General features: G+C 36.1%; 3 protein-coding genes across 4 annotated transcripts; 2 read left to right on the forward strand and 1 right to left on the reverse strand.

The window, feature by feature from the left end:
* Positions 1 to 64: 64 nt before the first annotated feature.
* On the forward strand, positions 65 to 4,839 carry LOC110853002 (cystinosin homolog). The gene is made up of 12 exons (XM_022101206.2): positions 65 to 450; positions 524 to 618; positions 742 to 1,060; positions 1,147 to 1,978; positions 2,130 to 2,243; positions 2,301 to 2,613; positions 2,688 to 2,828; positions 3,015 to 3,234; positions 3,299 to 3,469; positions 3,557 to 3,674; positions 3,820 to 3,922; positions 3,994 to 4,839. Exons 5-12 carry the CDS (start codon positions 2,171 to 2,173, stop codon positions 4,205 to 4,207), a joined length of 1,353 nt encoding a protein of 450 aa, XP_021956898.1. The 5' UTR covers positions 65 to 450; positions 524 to 618; positions 742 to 1,060; positions 1,147 to 1,978; positions 2,130 to 2,170; the 3' UTR covers positions 4,208 to 4,839.
* On the reverse strand, positions 4,607 to 12,461 carry LOC110853001 (rab11 family-interacting protein 4B). 2 transcript variants are annotated; one of them, XM_022101203.2, is made up of 9 exons: positions 11,013 to 12,459; positions 10,340 to 10,760; positions 8,553 to 8,747; positions 7,120 to 7,300; positions 6,474 to 6,938; positions 6,230 to 6,413; positions 5,993 to 6,144; positions 5,696 to 5,758; positions 4,607 to 5,522 (listed from the first exon to the last, which is right to left on the reverse strand). In XM_022101203.2, the coding sequence occupies exons 1-9, from the start codon at positions 11,200 to 11,202 to the stop codon at positions 5,325 to 5,327; spliced, it is 2,049 nt and encodes a 682-aa protein (XP_021956895.1). In that variant the 5' UTR covers positions 11,203 to 12,459; the 3' UTR covers positions 4,607 to 5,324. The 2 variants fall into 2 exon arrangements, with proteins under 2 accessions (XP_021956895.1, XP_021956897.1); XM_022101205.2 differs by lacking the exon at positions 5,696 to 5,758 and having other exon boundaries at positions 11,013 to 12,461.
* A 1,812-nt stretch (positions 12,462 to 14,273) lies between these two features.
* On the forward strand, positions 14,274 to 16,202 carry LOC110853004 (proteasome subunit beta type-5). The gene is made up of 5 exons (XM_022101208.2): positions 14,274 to 14,425; positions 14,582 to 14,735; positions 14,812 to 15,416; positions 15,525 to 15,627; positions 15,712 to 16,202. The coding sequence occupies exons 2-5, from the start codon at positions 14,589 to 14,591 to the stop codon at positions 15,802 to 15,804; spliced, it is 948 nt and encodes a 315-aa protein (XP_021956900.1). The 5' UTR covers positions 14,274 to 14,425; positions 14,582 to 14,588; the 3' UTR covers positions 15,805 to 16,202.
* Positions 16,203 to 16,556: the final 354 nt, after the last annotated feature.

Consider the following 16,556-nt stretch of genomic DNA (forward strand, 5'->3'; position numbering starts at 1 on the left):
CAAAATTGTAATCTGAGCAGTCTGGGTTATCACAATATTATGGCTAATCATTCTGTGCTGATTAGATACGGCTGGAGTATCTTCACCCCTCATAACAGTCACATTTCTCATTTCGCGTAATACTTTAAAATTTGTAATTTAAAAAGTTTACGTACAAGTACATAAAATGAATAGGAAATTGAGCACAAAAAGTACTACAACGACAAGTTCTGGGGGAGACATGACGCCAAATTTGTCAAATTCGACACGAAATAAAATCCAAGTTTTGACCAAGTTTCGTAAAGAGATTTGTGCGAAAGTGCGTTTCTCCGATATTTCGCATCATCTCTTAACCTCAGGACATTTTGGGAAGGACGACGCATACGAGATTTGTCGACTTCCGGTTCAAGATCAGATGGGGGAGTGTTGTAACCGGTTGGTAACAGTGTTGGAAAGTCAGCAAATAAGCAGGTTGGTCAATTCACGGCAAGATCATAAGGGATAATTTTTGCATTTCGTTTTCAATTTGTATTTTTTATTCAAGGGAGCGAATAGATCTCTGGACGATTATATTGAGAGCACTAAATGTGCAGCATTCCGGACTTACGTGCAAATTGGACGGTGATTTGCACAAATTATGTAAGACTTTTAATTTCAACATTTCCGGAAATAGTATAAGCAATTTAAAAGCGATATGAACAAGAAAATGAAAGTTTTAAAAAATACGCGACGCCACCTTCTACACAATTTTCTGTTTTTAAGCCAAACGGGAGAAACCTCCCCGTCTACGAAAAGAGGACATTGGACCCCCACAAGACTTCAAGCACGTGAAACACATTGGTCACACAGTATCGTCTTCGTCGTCAGCATCTCGATCGATGTTAAGTCACCCGTTCCGCCGTTTCTTCTCCCTTCGATCTACCAATCCTCCTCCTCCCACATCTGGAAATATTAATTCTGAAGAGATTAGCAATAATTCGTCAAAATTAGAGGACACGGAACTAGTCAAAGCGTTCTTTCAACGCGCCGGCGTTACAGATTTCCATTTGAGTAAACCAAACTCGAGGAAACTTATCTTAGAGTGAGTACAATCTCGATTTTAGGCCTAGATTTTAACACATCCGTAATAATTGTGTACATATTTATACATTTTACCGTAAATTTCAGCTTTATCCAACGAAACGGTGGAATTGACGCTATCCGAAAGGAAATCGTTCCTCAGACTGATTCCGAAGATTTGAAAATTGAGTCTTCTCCAACTTTAAGAGAAAAATGTGATAACACTGATAATTGTAAAGATTATAACGTTAAAAAAATTGATAATGATTGTGATACAAATTTAGTGGAGAAAGTTGATAAATTGATAACTGCATCGTGACTACAATTTAACTAACGGTGGCATTTATTCCATGACTTGAATACAGGAAACAAGAAATTTTGGAAAAACAGCTTTATACTTCATTATGGGTTTGTGAATTTTGCAAATTGACTTGTAAAATCATGATGAATGTAGTCTCACTTTCCCATCTTGTTTTCCTCGTCTCATTTTGTACTCTATTTTTAACAGAATTCGGATCCTACATGATGAATAAATTATTGCGTTTAGTTTTCATCCATCTGTTGATTCCGTTTTTAGGCCATGTTACTTATGTGAATTACGTCAATTCTGCCGTTGTGAATCATACATTGGTTTGTATTGTATGATTTCGGGGCGTAAATATTTTAATACAGAACTAACTGCGCGTTAAAGTTAAAACAAAAGCAATTTACTTATCATCTCAATCCTCCATTCAATTCACAATTCCAAGTATTTGTAAATATTATTGATATCGTTATCAGTGTACGTATTTAAATATGATGGGCACGGGATTTGTTGGATAAGCATCCTGGTCACAAGCCAGGACATTCTTCCGATTAAGTGGCTTCCATCACATGCCACAAAAAATTGATGCATTTCCCATTTAAATGCCTTTTTAATCCTGCATTGGAATATACAAATGTAAGTCTCTTGTTTTAAAAATCTTCATTTAAGCTAAATATTCAAGATATTTATATGAATTTCATAATTAAAAGTTAATTTGTAATTAACAAATAGCTCAGAGCCAGGCTCTCATATTGTTATAAATAATTTGTGCCCGATTTTCTTACAGAAGCTGATAAAATAAGAATCGCAAAACGCCGACATTACAAAATGGGAACGATAAGATTGCCACTCGTACTTATTTTCGTCGCGGTTGTATCCTCACAATTTAACCTAGGTCGATGTAAGTAGCGAATTGGTCGAATTTATTTATATCCTCTTAATTATTCATCTTAATCAGGTCAAGACAATGAAGACATCACAGAAACACGCCCATTGATGATGACCCTGGACGATCATGAAGTTTCAATCCACATATCTCAAAACTACTCATTTTCCGTCCTTTCGACGCCATCGTATCACGACATCTTCGACAATGACAGCACCCTCATTTTCCAGTACTCGGTCCCTGCCGACAAACAGATTTACATAGAACCCCTGCAAAATATAAGTCTCGGAGAGAACTTCACCTCTGCCCTTGTCACGTTGATCCCACTCCATGCTGGGAGACTAGTCATCTCGTCAAAAATTGAACCCCCCGTGCAAAATTATACGTGAGTAGAAGATAAATTACATAGATTTTATTAATTGGGGTCCTTGCTAAATTGATGATTCAATGTTTTTCTAGTTCGGATGACATCTTTGTTCGTGTCTCGATCTACAAGTTTTCGATATTGACGATTATCTGCGACGTGGTGGGGTGGATTTACTTTGTGGCCTGGTCAATTTCATTTTATCCCCAGATTATCCAAAATTATCAGAGAAAGAGGTGAATATTTCATTGAAAGGAACAAATTTTTAGCAAAAATTGTAATATTTTACGGGAAATGGTGCAACAATCTTATAATTTTTATGAATTCCGATCTTAATTATTTAATTTGCTTAAATTTGTTCAATAATTTATGATTTAAAAAAGTGCTTAGTGTAACTCATTCTAAAATTCTGCATCTTATAGCGTACGAGGACTATCTTTCGAATTTGTATCGCTCAACATAACTGGCTTCACGGTATACTCCATCTACAACGTGGCCCTCTACTGGATACCGTACATTCAGTCACAGTACTACGATGCGGACCCCACCGGTGAAATCCCCGTTCAGCTGAACGATGTTGTTTTCTCCCTTCACGCCGTTTTCGCCAGCGGACTGACAGGAATTCAGTGCATCTTGTACGACGTGAGTGTCAGAAAAGTATTCAAAATCCCTTCTAGTCCTAATTTGTAATTGTTATCTTGTCCAGAGGGGATCACAATCGGTTTCCTACTCGGGGAGGACCCTACTTGTCGGAATAGCTTCATTTCTGGGCATCATGTTCACCGTAACAGTGTCAAATGCGATTACTTGGTTGACTTTTTTGAACTTTTGCTCCTATGTAAAACTTGGGATCACACTGGTCAAATATGTCCCGCAGGTGACCTAAAATTAAATTATTTTTGCCTATTGACGTTCAACTTTAAGCTAAATTTTGTAAATTATCGCTTTAACCCTTCTAATGCAGGCATGGTTGAATTATACAAGAAAAAGTACATCGGGATGGTCAATTGGAAACGTTTTGCTGGATTTTACCGGAGGGATGTTTAGCATTTTGCAAATGATTTTGATCGCATATAATCATGGTAAGTTGTAATTTGTTAAAAATTTTACAAATCATATGATAAAAATGTGAAAAAGTTCGCAAAATTGAACTTTACTGAACTACAAAATTGCTTAAATTTTTCGAAACATTTTCTGATGTAAATCCTGTGTATCAAACTTTCACAGATGACTGGTACTCGATTTTCGGCGACCTCACGAAATTTGGCCTTGGTTTATTTTCCATCACTTTTGATGTCTTCTTTATCGTCCAACATTACGTATTATACAGGTAATTAATTACATGATACCAAATGTGGCTTTAAACTTTTCAATATGATATGTTGCCATTTATCCTTTTAGAAACCATATCGCCTACGAGCCCATTGAGTCGTCACCGGATCCAATACTAAATCCTCACGAGGACATGACCACGTCAAATCACATTACCTCGAGTGAAGATGATAACCAGCAGACGACTTCGACGATGTATCATGTGCCTAATTCGGCGTCCATTGACTCGCTGCTAGTGGAACCACCACCAGCGCCGGCTAATAGTTACCAAGATATTGAATGAATATGAGATGTTATTTATTATGAACAAGTACTTAACATATGTAACTAGCGTATAAGCCCGTCTTCCGCCGGGCGATAAGTTCCACACCTTGAATACCAGTCCGCACCGGAAGTAATTAAATTACGATTAACTTTCTCCACTTTCACTTCCGTTTCGGAAAATTACTTTCACTTCCGTTGCAGACAAACATTTCCAGCTTATAATATAGATGGGGTCGTCGCAGATAGTCGCTGATCTGTTTTTCCGGATTTATATTATTTCTGTATTTGTGATGTTCTTTTCTGACCAAAAATTTCTGATAAGCCCTTGCTGTAATTATTTGCAGCATGTTCGTTTGTTTGGCAAAGTACTTTTTCATAATTATTATTTAAATCTCCGCATAGTTCGTTTGAGCGATAGTTTCGATAATTTCTGTATTTATTTTGTAAGGTACATATCACAAATACTTATATCGCAAAATAATTATAATTAACTAACTAATTAATTAGTTAGGCTTACGTGATTAATTGAAGACAGATACGTAATGACTGAATATTAACATGATACAATACAATTTTTCTAGTTCTTTTGGTAAGTATTTAAATTACTTGGTAAATGTTAATGAGCTAAATAAAATAACTGAAAAATTATAATTAATGCGTGATAAATATATGCATGTAATTAAAATACATTGTCCTGGACTTATTATTAAACAAAATTTGAGATTTGTGCTACAATTAGTATTAATTCTTTCAATTTTTTTCTCGCATAAAAAACTAAGTCTTATAATTCACTCGCAGACTACAGTCATATTTACAAAATTGGTTATATAAATTCTACAAAATGTTTTACGTGCTATTTCTTAGTATTTTTTATAATGCGGGAATTATGCGATTCGTGGTTGCACATTACATACTTATTTGATATAAAATTCATAATACAGTTTCCCTCATATTAAGTTTTCTCTCAGGTAATCTACATTCATTGCATAGTTTGGACGGAGAATAATTCGGATCCATATCGTATATACTTTGCAGGATTTGGACTCAGGTCAATTTTTTGCACAATTTAGGACGGATTAGTTCCCCATAGTTTGGCGTTTGCCAAATATTTTTTGTATTCTACTTTTAACGTGTCGTCAATGTATGACTTTTTCATTGCTTCCCCCTTTGCCTTCTTTGCCCTTGTTGTTGTGGCACGCATTGTTAAACCCGTTGTTGTTATGTTTCACTTCCAGTAATTGAGGATAATGTTCGACAATATTGAGGAGAATGTTGTCAATGTAAGCTCGCAGGGCAAGATTTGCCTCCTTCTGATCTTTTAGGGCCGTTCTCATCTGAAAAGATAGAACAAAAAATGTCAATTTCTAAAGCACAACCAAGAATCTATTTCAACGTCGAATTTATTTTTTTCAAAATCTATAAATGGTTTAGTCTGTAATATTTTGTCAACGCTTTGGTTGAAAATTGAAAATAAAATAAAAACGAAGTAGACGAATGTTTTAACAACCTTTGTCAACGATTCCTTTTCTGACTGAATTTTGGGCGATAATATTCCAAAATATTCATCTGGCTGTAAAATAATTTCAGAAACGTATTTCATATTTTGTTACCAAAACCGAAACCTTTGTTAGGCCAAAAATTTTGCATAGAAAGGTTAGAAAATTATGAAAAGAAAATGCAGTGAGGGTTAAATTATTAAAATGGGGAAAAAAGTAAATAGGTCATCAGAAAAGTTCTTGTTTAGACAAAAAGTGGTTTAAAATGGCAAAAAAATCCCAATTTTAAAGTTGAAATTCAGTCCCACCTCTTCATTCGACATGGCTTCAAACTCGGCAGCTAAACTGTTTCCTCCCGAAGAAGAGACGACACAATTCATATTATTTAACAAATTTCTCCCATCTTCCAATCTCTGATTTAACATTTGAGCATTCAATTCTGCATTATTTTCTTCCAATTCTGAAAAAAAATCAAAATCATGACAAATCCGCTTTTCCAAATCCCATATAAATATGTACGAATGTCAAACTGATAAGGCACGCACGATTATTTAGAGCTTTAAGTCTTTTAATCTCATCCTCCGCTTCGTGAAGACGCGATCTTAGTTCGACCGGGTCGGAGGAATCGTTTCTTCTCAACGAGTGGGAGTGGTTAGACGAGGAAGAGCTGCCCCCATTCATATGAAAATTCGATAAGGATTCGAGTTGGGCTTTAAGCTCGATTAAGGCCTGGAAAAAATCGAAATGTTCCAAATTATACGTAAAAATGATGTATTGACTTGAAATCACCTGCTGTGACCCCACACTCTCTTGGACCATGTTCTCTCTGTCGACCCTATTCTGTGCGACGAGGCTTCTATTTTCCTCCCTAAGACAGCCAACCTCCCTCTCCATCCCGGACAATTTGTCGTTCAAGTAGTTGTTCTCGTTCCTTTCTCGTTCTAACGAACCTTCTAATCGTTTCGTCTCTATTTTTGAAGAGGAAATTTCCTTCTCCACCATTTGCAACTTAATTTCGAGGTTTTCTAATTGCAGCGTCTTTTCCATCTCTAGTCGAGCCGTGGCTTCTTTGTGGCGTCGGGCTTCTTCTTTGAGCTTCTCTTCAGATCGCATTTCCACATCGCGGAGGGTTTCCTCGAGCATAAAGAGCTTGGTTTTTAGCTCGGCATTCTCCTGCTTGGAACGGGTGTAACGATCGTCAACGTCATGCTGGTTTTCGGCTAGGACGGTGAACTTTTCTTCGAGATGGTGAACCTAGAGATATGAAAATACATTAAAATTATGCAGGATATTTTGAAATTGGTGTTATATTTTCAATTTGGCTCCACCGCAAAAAATGATAATACAACAATGTATATCTTGGCATATTTAAATGTGAATGCTTAGAAAATGATGTCATTGTTGATATAATTTTTTTAAATTATTTCCTACCCACCTTTTTCGTTAAGTCGATAACTTCTCCTTCCAAGGAGCTATCGGAATACATTTCTTCCCCGTCGCCGGCCGAACTTCGACCGGAGGAGTGGTAGCTGGAGGAACGGTAGAGCTGATTCGCGAGCGCATTTGTGGAAGGGACGCCACTCGTGCCCCCGACCATGGCACGTTTAACACCGCTGCTGCAATTTTGGGGAAATAATTTTGTAAATTAATTACATAGATCAAGATAAACTGCTAAATTTGTTGCCAATATTTTCAGTACAAAGTAAAATCTATATTACGGCCGAAATTCATTTTATAATTTTATGTAACCACTTCTTTTTCAATCTTGCGCTTCAAAAATACAACGACGAAGCTATTTAGGTAAGTGAGTATCTAATTGGTGTATTTTAATTGTCCAACTACCCCTAATTATGTGCTTATTATTAACGTAAATATTTCCCCTCTTTGTCTATCTCGCAATCTAATAATTAGTGAATATGAATTGTTTTCGCCTTTAATTTTATCTCGTCTCGTTAAATACTTACTAGTGGTACATGGTCGTCTTTAACTTCACATTACTATTATAATTAGTATTCCAATTTTATAATTTACAAAAAATGTCTACAAAATCCCCACATACACACGATAAACTTTCCAGCCAAGACAAGTGTAGCAATTAAACTGTTATATTCATACTGACGATGCATGCATGCATTCATTATGTACGCATGTAAATTACGTAAATGAGTCAGCCAATAGCCTTGTGGTTTTGCTAAATGTCAAATGTTTTGTTTTAACTGCTACTGACTGACTGTTTCTCTCGCAAATTAAGAAACAACACAAGTTTGCAGTCGTATTAAAGCCGAGTGAGATAAATTAAACTGAAATGTCACGATTCATGACACCACATAACAGTACAAAATCTACTCCATCGCCTTCCATATCCATCAACTTAAACAACTTCCATATTATCCAGAGACCTTAACTAACTCTTTTTTTTCTCCCCAGAAAAAGAAAACGAAACCTATTTATTCAAGGGGATGGAAAACGTGTCATTTGGATCGACATTTTACTACATAAACTGCAAACCAAGCGAGTAGCATATTTTCTTCCTGGCAAAGGCTGCTGACACGAGAAGAAAATTCTTGTAAAAACATTCTTCCGCTTGAAGTCTCTAAGTTAAGTAAGTCGTAAATACATAAAAGTGCGACAGGAATTTAAATTCAGTTTCAACCAGGAATGTTATTACCTAAAATATGCGATGGTAATGTGTCACTTAACGTCACTTTGTCACACGTCACTCTTATAAATTGACGACTTAAAAACCTGACTCATTTTGTAAACATTTCTCTCAATTTGTAAGACGCTGCGAGAATAACAAATATGTTCTAAATAATTTGCTGACTCAGGGGTCATTTCGTGTTAAAAAAGAGGTGTCATTTTTCTCACCTATTTCTAAATGAGCCCCACCTCCGATGCGTTGGGGTGCTCGTCATCGTAATCCCGTCCCCAGAAACGACCCCTCCCCCACCACCACCACTTGTAGGCGTTTTCCTCAGACTAGTCCTCTGCCATCCGTTCCTCGTCAAGGATGAAGTCCGTCTCGACGAGGGATCCTGACACTCACTGGAAGACGCAAGATCTCTGCAAATAATTAATTCAGAGAGATAATTATGCATCAAGACAACAATCCTTATCTTAAAAGTCTCACTTTTCTCGTAATCGAACAATTTCAAAGGAAAGTGTCACACACACACAATTTCTTTATTTTCCTCCTCCCATTAATTCACATCACACCCTCCGCGGTGCGTCAAATAACACTTGTCATTTGCACGACAGAAATAAATAAGTAAAATAAGAAAAGGAAAGAGCGAATGATGATTCTGCAAATTCTTTTAACTAGTCACAAAAGTAATTGTAATCAATCAATAGTTTGATGCACAACGGCGACGAGAGAACACGGACTTCTAAAGCTACATTACAACAACAACAAAACAAACGCAAATTCTTCAAAATTCTTCAAACAAAATGAAATCTATACGACGTCGAGTAGGCTTTTGCTAGCATTACTTATGTTTTGTTTTCTCTAAGAAAAAGTGATGATGAGATGAGACGACATAATTTTGAAGAATTTCACAACCAACGCACCAACACCACTGCTGACTTCTTCGAGTAAGTAAATAAGTAGCCGACGAAAAGTTGGTAGAAAAAACTTTTTAAATTTTAATGGGATATAAGTAATGCTGCTGCTGCCGACCGAGGAGACCACGACGATGGGTATTTTATTTTGCAGCAACTAAAAGTACTACATACTTACCACTTACCACGAAACCAAGTGCAATTTCAAAATAAAATAAGCGTTCGTTATTACACATTTCTTCTCTCAAGTCTTAAATATTTATGGTTACGACGATGTCTCTCTAACCTAACTAACCATGAGAATTATATATTTGCACATTGTGATGAATATTTTGACTACTGTGTGCAGATATTCTTTTACTACTATGTATGTATCGTCGTGATGGTGGGTATACTATAATTTTAGTTATGAGTTAACTAACTATTGTTATTAGATGTGTATGCATGTCAGTCAGCACTCGAGAAGAATGACACCATTAAGAAATGTTATAATTGTTAAAATTATTTCAAAAGTAGTGTTCGATTTTGAATTATGGTCGTAAAATTATAAAAGAAATGGAAAGAAAAGAATATTTTTTTTATTGGACGATTTTCTAGTTCAGTTTTAATATGCTTGAGTTAATGAAGCGTTGTGGATTGAATGGAAAGTGAGGTTTAAAAGTGGAATGCAATTTTAAACTGGTGGCGATGGCACGATATAAATGATTCGCCGGGCAAGCGAATTTAGTTCGTTATGCATTTCTTGTATTTTAATGCAATATGCAAATTATGGCGTGAGAAGATTTTTGAATTTTCAAATTTTACGTGTTTTGCCATTTAACTTAAATTACAAAACTCTCAATTTTAAGCCAAGTTGTTTTTAAAATGTGCGAGTTTGATTTCTTTTACAAACGTGTAAACGCGTTTGCTTTGATTTTGGCAAAAACAGAGGGATTTCATTTTTTCATGCAATGCAAATATGCATGTTTACACAAGCATGGATTTTTTAATAGAAAATCCCATGTCATTTGTAATTACGACAAAAATCGAACCCACCCAAAAAATTTATGATCAATTTCCAACAATTATTTTATATCCAAATTACTCTAATTTTTTACCTGCTCGGCGATTCTGCCCCTTGATGCTGTTTGTGCTCCTCCGACTCTAGAAAACTGCACCTCTCCAAACTTTCCCCCTCTCCGATAAAAAGTTCAAAGTTATCTTCCGAGTTTGTACTAATGGACAAGTTATCTGGTCCTCTTCCTCCCCCCGAAATTAGAGAGACTTCCTTCTCGGACGGAATCATAATATTGTTTGAACCATTTCCACTTCGTCCCGATCCAGAACTGGATCCACTTCCATTTCTTGATTCAGACGAAGATTCCGTGGAAGGGAGACGTAGGACGAGGCTGGGAATGGAATTAGAAGAAGAACTTCCTCCTCCGGAAGTGGTAGGAGAAGACCGACGAGGAGGAGCAGATGGTGTTTCAAAAAGCACTGGTGTGACTTCCGCCTTCTTCGTATTAGTTTCTAGACCATCTGCGGGTAAGAAAAAAGGGTAAGATTTCGTACTCAAATATGTACACGATCTGGAAAAAAAGTGGAGCACGGATTTCTCTTAAACGTTGTGCAAGTAAAGTGAGATGTACAAATCTGGACCATTTTTTTATCTCAATCTCCCCACTCAACTCATCTCAAAATCCAGCTGGAAACTTCTTATTAAAATTTTCAACTTGTATTTCTCAAGTGAGATGAGGGATGCATTTTTGTTGATAAGAGAGGAAATTGTACCGTTATTTCCATTATCGAGCATAAACTCGGTGATGAGTCCTTTCCTAATTTTCCTATTGGGCCGGGTGAAAGTGTCTCCGTTGAAGGCGATGGGTGGTGGTGGAGTGGATATCGATATCGACTCATCCAATTTTGGGGAGGATGATAAGCACTCCTTGCTAATACTGATGGGTGTGATGGTAGAAGACATGGTTGTAATTTGTTTACTATTGCACTTCAGACTATGGATGGGTGCGGTTTAGTTAAAATTGAGTATTTTTAGTTAATTTGTTTATCATTGTTTATTTATTTAGTTGTATAAAATCTCCGTGTCCTTCTGTTTTACACGTGCGTATCGAATTCAGTTATGACCTTCGAGTCGGGTTGGTCTAGTTTTACTAACAATATGAAATTGTCGCATCAAGGTTGTTTTAAATCTCAAATGAGGCTTTCCAATTCACAATTACACGTTATTGACAGTGCGCTTCAATATTTAATCAGCCATTATATCCAGTATAATCCGTTATGAAATCAATATTAATGTATGTATGGACGGATATCGGTATGTCGGTGAAAGATAATCACATTAAATTTTCATCACTGTAAGGCAGGAAGGTAATTGCTGAAGGTAAATATACCGATACATACACATTTAGCAATTAATATTGCAACATTTATGTAAGAGGGTAGACTGGTTAAATATTCTGCAATTAATTTGAGTGAGTTCCATAGAATGTTAATGAATGAAGTTATTTTTCATGTAGATTTTCGTCTTCAGTACGAGCACAATTAATCAATTTTCTATTTAGTATTCTTATAATCGGAATTATTAATCAGTTCAGAAAAGGTGTCACAAAATGGGACGCTACGTTACGTATTAGTGGCACGGGGATATCACCAACTAGCACATTCAGTCTAACTGACTTTCACTATTGGGCAGTTATCAATCACCTCCTCTGCACATTATTAGAGAAAAATACAAATTTGTATGAAGCGTTACGCAAAATTTCACTAGATAAAAAAATGTGATCTGGATTTTGTCAAGGAACAAACACCACTTTATTATTCTTAAATTACGTCCATATCCGTCCCACAAAGTTGGTTAAACAAATAGTGCTCCAATTTCCAATAATATATGATCCATGTAGAATCCACCCACCCAAAAGTAACCACCTCCACACTCCAAACTTTCGTAACTTTAACACTCCAAACTCATTTTTACACCAATTTTTACCAAAATCTTTACAAAACTTATATTTCCTTACTTTATTTAGAGACCCGTTTAATTTCTAGCTATTTAAATCGCTTAAAGTTTATCCTCCCCCAGTAAAATAACCAAATACTTATTAATAAATCCCATCACCACCACATCACACCACACAGGAAGGAAAAGTATGTGAGTTTTAAACTCTGAATTGCATTGGAATTGCATTTACACAAACACACACCTTTCCTTTAACCAATGCATAATATGCGGTGCAGATAGGACTACATGTAACAATACCTTTAAGACATTACATATACCAGAATGCACATTGGTCTCTAACTGATGACGAATATATGTAGGTAATAAGAAAAAGGTAGAAGGATTGCAAGGTGGATGGATTAACACAAGGTGGATTGGATTTTGGATTAACCTGGCCCCATACATATACAAGTTGTTGCCTTAAAGCTATCCCATGGGGACCATCTCTAGTAGAGAGAAGCACAACACAAAATTTAGAACCACAATTGCATATCATCCAATCCACCACCAGGCCAGGTAGCTTATTCGTTTTTTAACATGGCACAATTTTTTTACCGACCAACTTTACTGAGGATATGAAATATGTGGGAAGGCTGAACAAGTCACAATTTCATTTTAAATGCTAACTCTCTAATAATGGAAGTATGTATGGCAAAAAGTTAGTTATTTTGTACTTTATTTATAAGAAATCCTTAAGGTAAGTAGCTTGGTAAAGTCGCCACCAATTGTTTGTTGTTGTTTTGTTGTTACCGTAATATGAATGCATGCATGCAGTTTTTTTACGGTGGAAGAATATCATAATTTTATCAAGGGAAGGTATGTGATTTTGAGAAGGCTTATGATTTTAAAGTGCTCTACTTTAAAGCAAATTATTTTTTGTGAGTAATGTAACCACCAAGGAGAATTCTAATTCTGTTATTATTACGCATTTTTTTGTGTTCGTGTAGCAGTTATTAGAATGAGAATTGATTTCACAAAGTATAGTGAAGGACGATGGATTTTTACTACTTTACTTACTCGGTGAAGGATAAGAATTTCTTGTAGGTATCATGTTTGAAATGGTTTTCTGTGTCAAAATCTGCTTATTGTCCGATATTTTAATCTTACTTACTTAACTTTGGGAAGGATTAAATTTAGGTGTACCGCATTTAAGTAAATTTAAACATGGTTATTTATTGTAGCACGGCGTGGTTACTTATTGTATGAATCCTAAATTGTCCCTGAATAAGAAAGAAATGTAAGTAAATATAGATTATAAATTGATATTTTTATTCAAAAAACATGAGTAGAATTAATGGACGGTACATTTATCCTATTTATTCCAAAGACAATTTTTCTTGATAATAAGTTTACTAATTTTAATCTTGCATCAATTTTGAAAATTTAACTATCTTAATGAGATCAGGCCAAACGACCACCAACCTGCAAAGCGAGTCAAATTAGGATTCTCATTATGCTTGTAAAATCAATTTACATCATAATAAATTGTACATGACAATATACAATCATTTCGACACAATTGTAATGCTGGTGCTTAGTGCATTATTAAGTTTGGAGTCAAAACAAAATTTCAATAAATAGTTTAAATTATAACACGCCCTAAAAAACTAGAAACTGTTTTTCATACCGAGATGATAAAGACCAGACCAGATGATGACATTTCACATGCACATAACGTCAATGTGACGATATACAAAACATTCAGTGCTTTATATTGAAAAGAAATATTATCCGTTTCACATTGTCCAGTTTCACTTCATAACTTTTTCATTGTACTTTCTACATATACTCTAAATTAAATTGAATGGACAGGAAATTGGATAAGGGTGAATAAAATTTCACCGCGTTTATATGCAGTTGAGCTTTAACTTTAGCATTAACGTTATGACAGCGTCATAATGACACGCATTAACGAAGAACTTGATACTGTGGTTATTCCGAACAGAGGCATGATTGAGAAATGTGAGACAAAATGAGACGAGGAGGCAGATTGAGACTCATTTCGTTCCATGGCACCATTTCTCACTGTCCCCTAAGATACCGCTCTTTTCAATTTTCTCGACTCATATTCCGGGTGACATTGCAGAAAGGAATAAAACTCAAATACTTCTTCAATCTTCGTACGGATTTAATTGATTGATTAATTAACTTTTCACTGTTAAAAAGTGAAGACGTGAACAGGGTCCAGGTGAGATCACATGCTTAACATTTGCACAACTTCCATCTCAGTTAAAATGTCAGAAAACTTATACTCATCGCAGTGCTTTATTTTAATTTTCAACATTGTTGTAATTTAATTTGTATGCAATAATTAATTATTCGACATTTTTATTTCATTCCACAGTTAAAAAATGGCTCTCGAATCCCTCTGTGGTTTTAAGAGTGGTGGACTCCTCTTTTCAAAATTTGGTAATCTTTCCGAAACCGAGGATGATATCGATGCTCATACTCCTAACATGAAGGATAACATGAAACTCATGATGCCACCTGCTTTGGACGTGAGAACTCATTTTTATTATTAACTTGCATTTCATTTCGTGACATCTTTTATGATCCTTATTTTCATACTACTAGATCCCAGAGTTGGAGTCCTTCAAACTCGACTATTTGTCTCCCTTTCACTCCGCGAAGGCTCCAGGACCTTTCGGCTTCATCCCTTCCGGACCAATTTCATCCTACGGGCCACGCCCCGCCACCTCTTCGGCCGGAAATAATAGCGGTGCCCCCGCCCTCCACATGGCTCACGGAACAACAACGCTCGCCTTCAAGTTCAACGGTGGTGTTATCATTGCTGTCGACTCTCGTGCCACGGGAGGAATGTTCATCGGGTCACAAGAGGTCAAGAAAATTATTGAAATTAATGAATTTCTCCTCGGTACGATGGCTGGCGGTGCAGCGGATTGTGTTTATTGGGAGCGCGTCCTCTCGAAACACTGTCGCCTTTACGAGCTAAAGAATCGTGAGCGAATCTCGGTTGCGGCGGCGAGCAAAATCCTGTCCAATATTGCTTACCAGTACAAGGGATATGGCTTATCGATGGGGGTGATGATCGCTGGGTGGGACAAGCGCGGACCAGGACTTTATTACGTAGACGACGATGGAAGGCGAGCGGCTGGAAAATTGTTCAGTGTCGGGAGTGGAGCAACGTATGCCTTAGGCGTGCTGGATGCAGGATATAGGTAAGGATTTGCAGCAAAAAACGGTTTTCAACGCAAAATTTGAAGCGCTGTATTAGACATTTGTCACTGTTTTCGATATATTCACAAACTAAATTCTTAATTTTTCAGGGAGGACTTGAGCGACTTGGAAGCTCAGGAATTAGGACGACGCGCCATTTTTCACGCGACCCATCGCGACGCTGCATCTGGAGGTGTAATTCGAGTATACCACGTAAGCCGCATGCATTACTCCTTGATCATCGATAAAAAGGCAATGCAAGTTATGTTGTAACTATTTTATATCTTATTTATTCAGGTGAAAGAAAACGGTTGGCAAAAGATTTCTGAAGTTGACAGCGACGAGTATTACGATAACTACTCGCAGCATAAGATGGCCATTAAGCCATAAGTCGTCTTTTTAACTCTAAAATTTCATATGAGACCCAAAATTATAATTAATAATCTATTGATCAAAACCAAAAGTAACTTTTCTCTTTAAAATCACATCTCTCTTTTTTACAAGGTTTTGTAGGATAGATTTAATTTAAACAATTTCAATATTATTGCATTCAGTATGCACGAATAAAAATTACGTAAATTCATAACAACATCTACGTCAAATAGTTTATTAATAGTTCAAACTTAATGCTTAGATGGCTTCATTACACATAATTGCGTATGTTGGAAACTACAAATTCAAATCAACAAGTGCATGATGACTAATAGTATCACCTGCTGTTCTGCTACGAACGACATTATACAAAACAATTGATATAAATTATAGTATAAAAAAGTTATGACAAATAATCTACACTATTTTTACATGATTTATTCCACTCCCTCGCACAATCTGGATTCTGGATAATAATGTCAGCATCATGCAGTCACTTAATTTTTCCTGCAGTGAATCAAATTTATTAAATAAAGGATGTACATGTGCATGATCCTTTACATGCATTCTATATGATGCTTAGTTTTTGTTATCGATTTATGATCCATTTGATTTTCCATTAAACATACAAATACTCCATAATTATTGTACTTTGTTCATAACAAATGTTTGCCAAGTGCTTAATTCTGATCTTATCTCTCGAACTGTGAACTGGAACTTTTGCTTTGCTTTGGGTAGTTCACTTCAGTTCAGTCAGTGCTGCACGTACA

This window comes from Folsomia candida, unplaced genomic scaffold (genome assembly GCF_002217175.1).
Source record: "Folsomia candida strain VU population unplaced genomic scaffold, ASM221717v1 Fcan01_Sc008, whole genome shotgun sequence".
In the NCBI taxonomy this organism is placed as follows: Eukaryota; Metazoa; Arthropoda; class Collembola; order Entomobryomorpha; family Isotomidae; genus Folsomia; species Folsomia candida.

What these genes read in the sequence shown, in the direction of transcription:
- LOC110853002 (XM_022101206.2), top strand. Translation starts at nt 2,171, where the DNA reads ATGGGAACGATAAGATTGCCACTCGTACTTATTTTCGTCGCGGTTGTA. An exon ending in TGGTCAAATATGTCCCGCAG is followed by an intron (nt 3,470 to 3,556) that starts GTGACCTAAAAT and finishes CTTCTAATGCAG; the next exon opens with GCATGGTTGAATTATACAAG. An exon ending in TTTGATCGCATATAATCATG is followed by an intron (nt 3,675 to 3,819) that starts GTAAGTTGTAAT and finishes AAACTTTCACAG; the next exon opens with ATGACTGGTACTCGATTTTC.
- LOC110853001 (XM_022101203.2), bottom strand. Translation starts at nt 11,202, where the DNA reads ATGTCTTCTACCATCACACCCATCAGTATTAGCAAGGAGTGCTTATCA. An exon ending in TGGGGCTCATTTAGAAATAG is followed by an intron (nt 7,301 to 8,552) that starts GTGAGAAAAATG and finishes CCAAAATTGCAG; the next exon opens with CAGCGGTGTTAAACGTGCCA. An exon ending in AAAAGGAATCGTTGACAAAG is followed by an intron (nt 5,523 to 5,695) that starts GTTGTTAAAACA and finishes CTATCTTTTCAG; the next exon opens with ATGAGAACGGCCCTAAAAGA.
- LOC110853004 (XM_022101208.2), top strand. Translation starts at nt 14,589, where the DNA reads ATGGCTCTCGAATCCCTCTGTGGTTTTAAGAGTGGTGGACTCCTCTTT. An exon ending in GTGCTGGATGCAGGATATAG is followed by an intron (nt 15,417 to 15,524) that starts GTAAGGATTTGC and finishes TTAATTTTTCAG; the next exon opens with GGAGGACTTGAGCGACTTGG. An exon ending in GTGTAATTCGAGTATACCAC is followed by an intron (nt 15,628 to 15,711) that starts GTAAGCCGCATG and finishes TTATTTATTCAG; the next exon opens with GTGAAAGAAAACGGTTGGCA.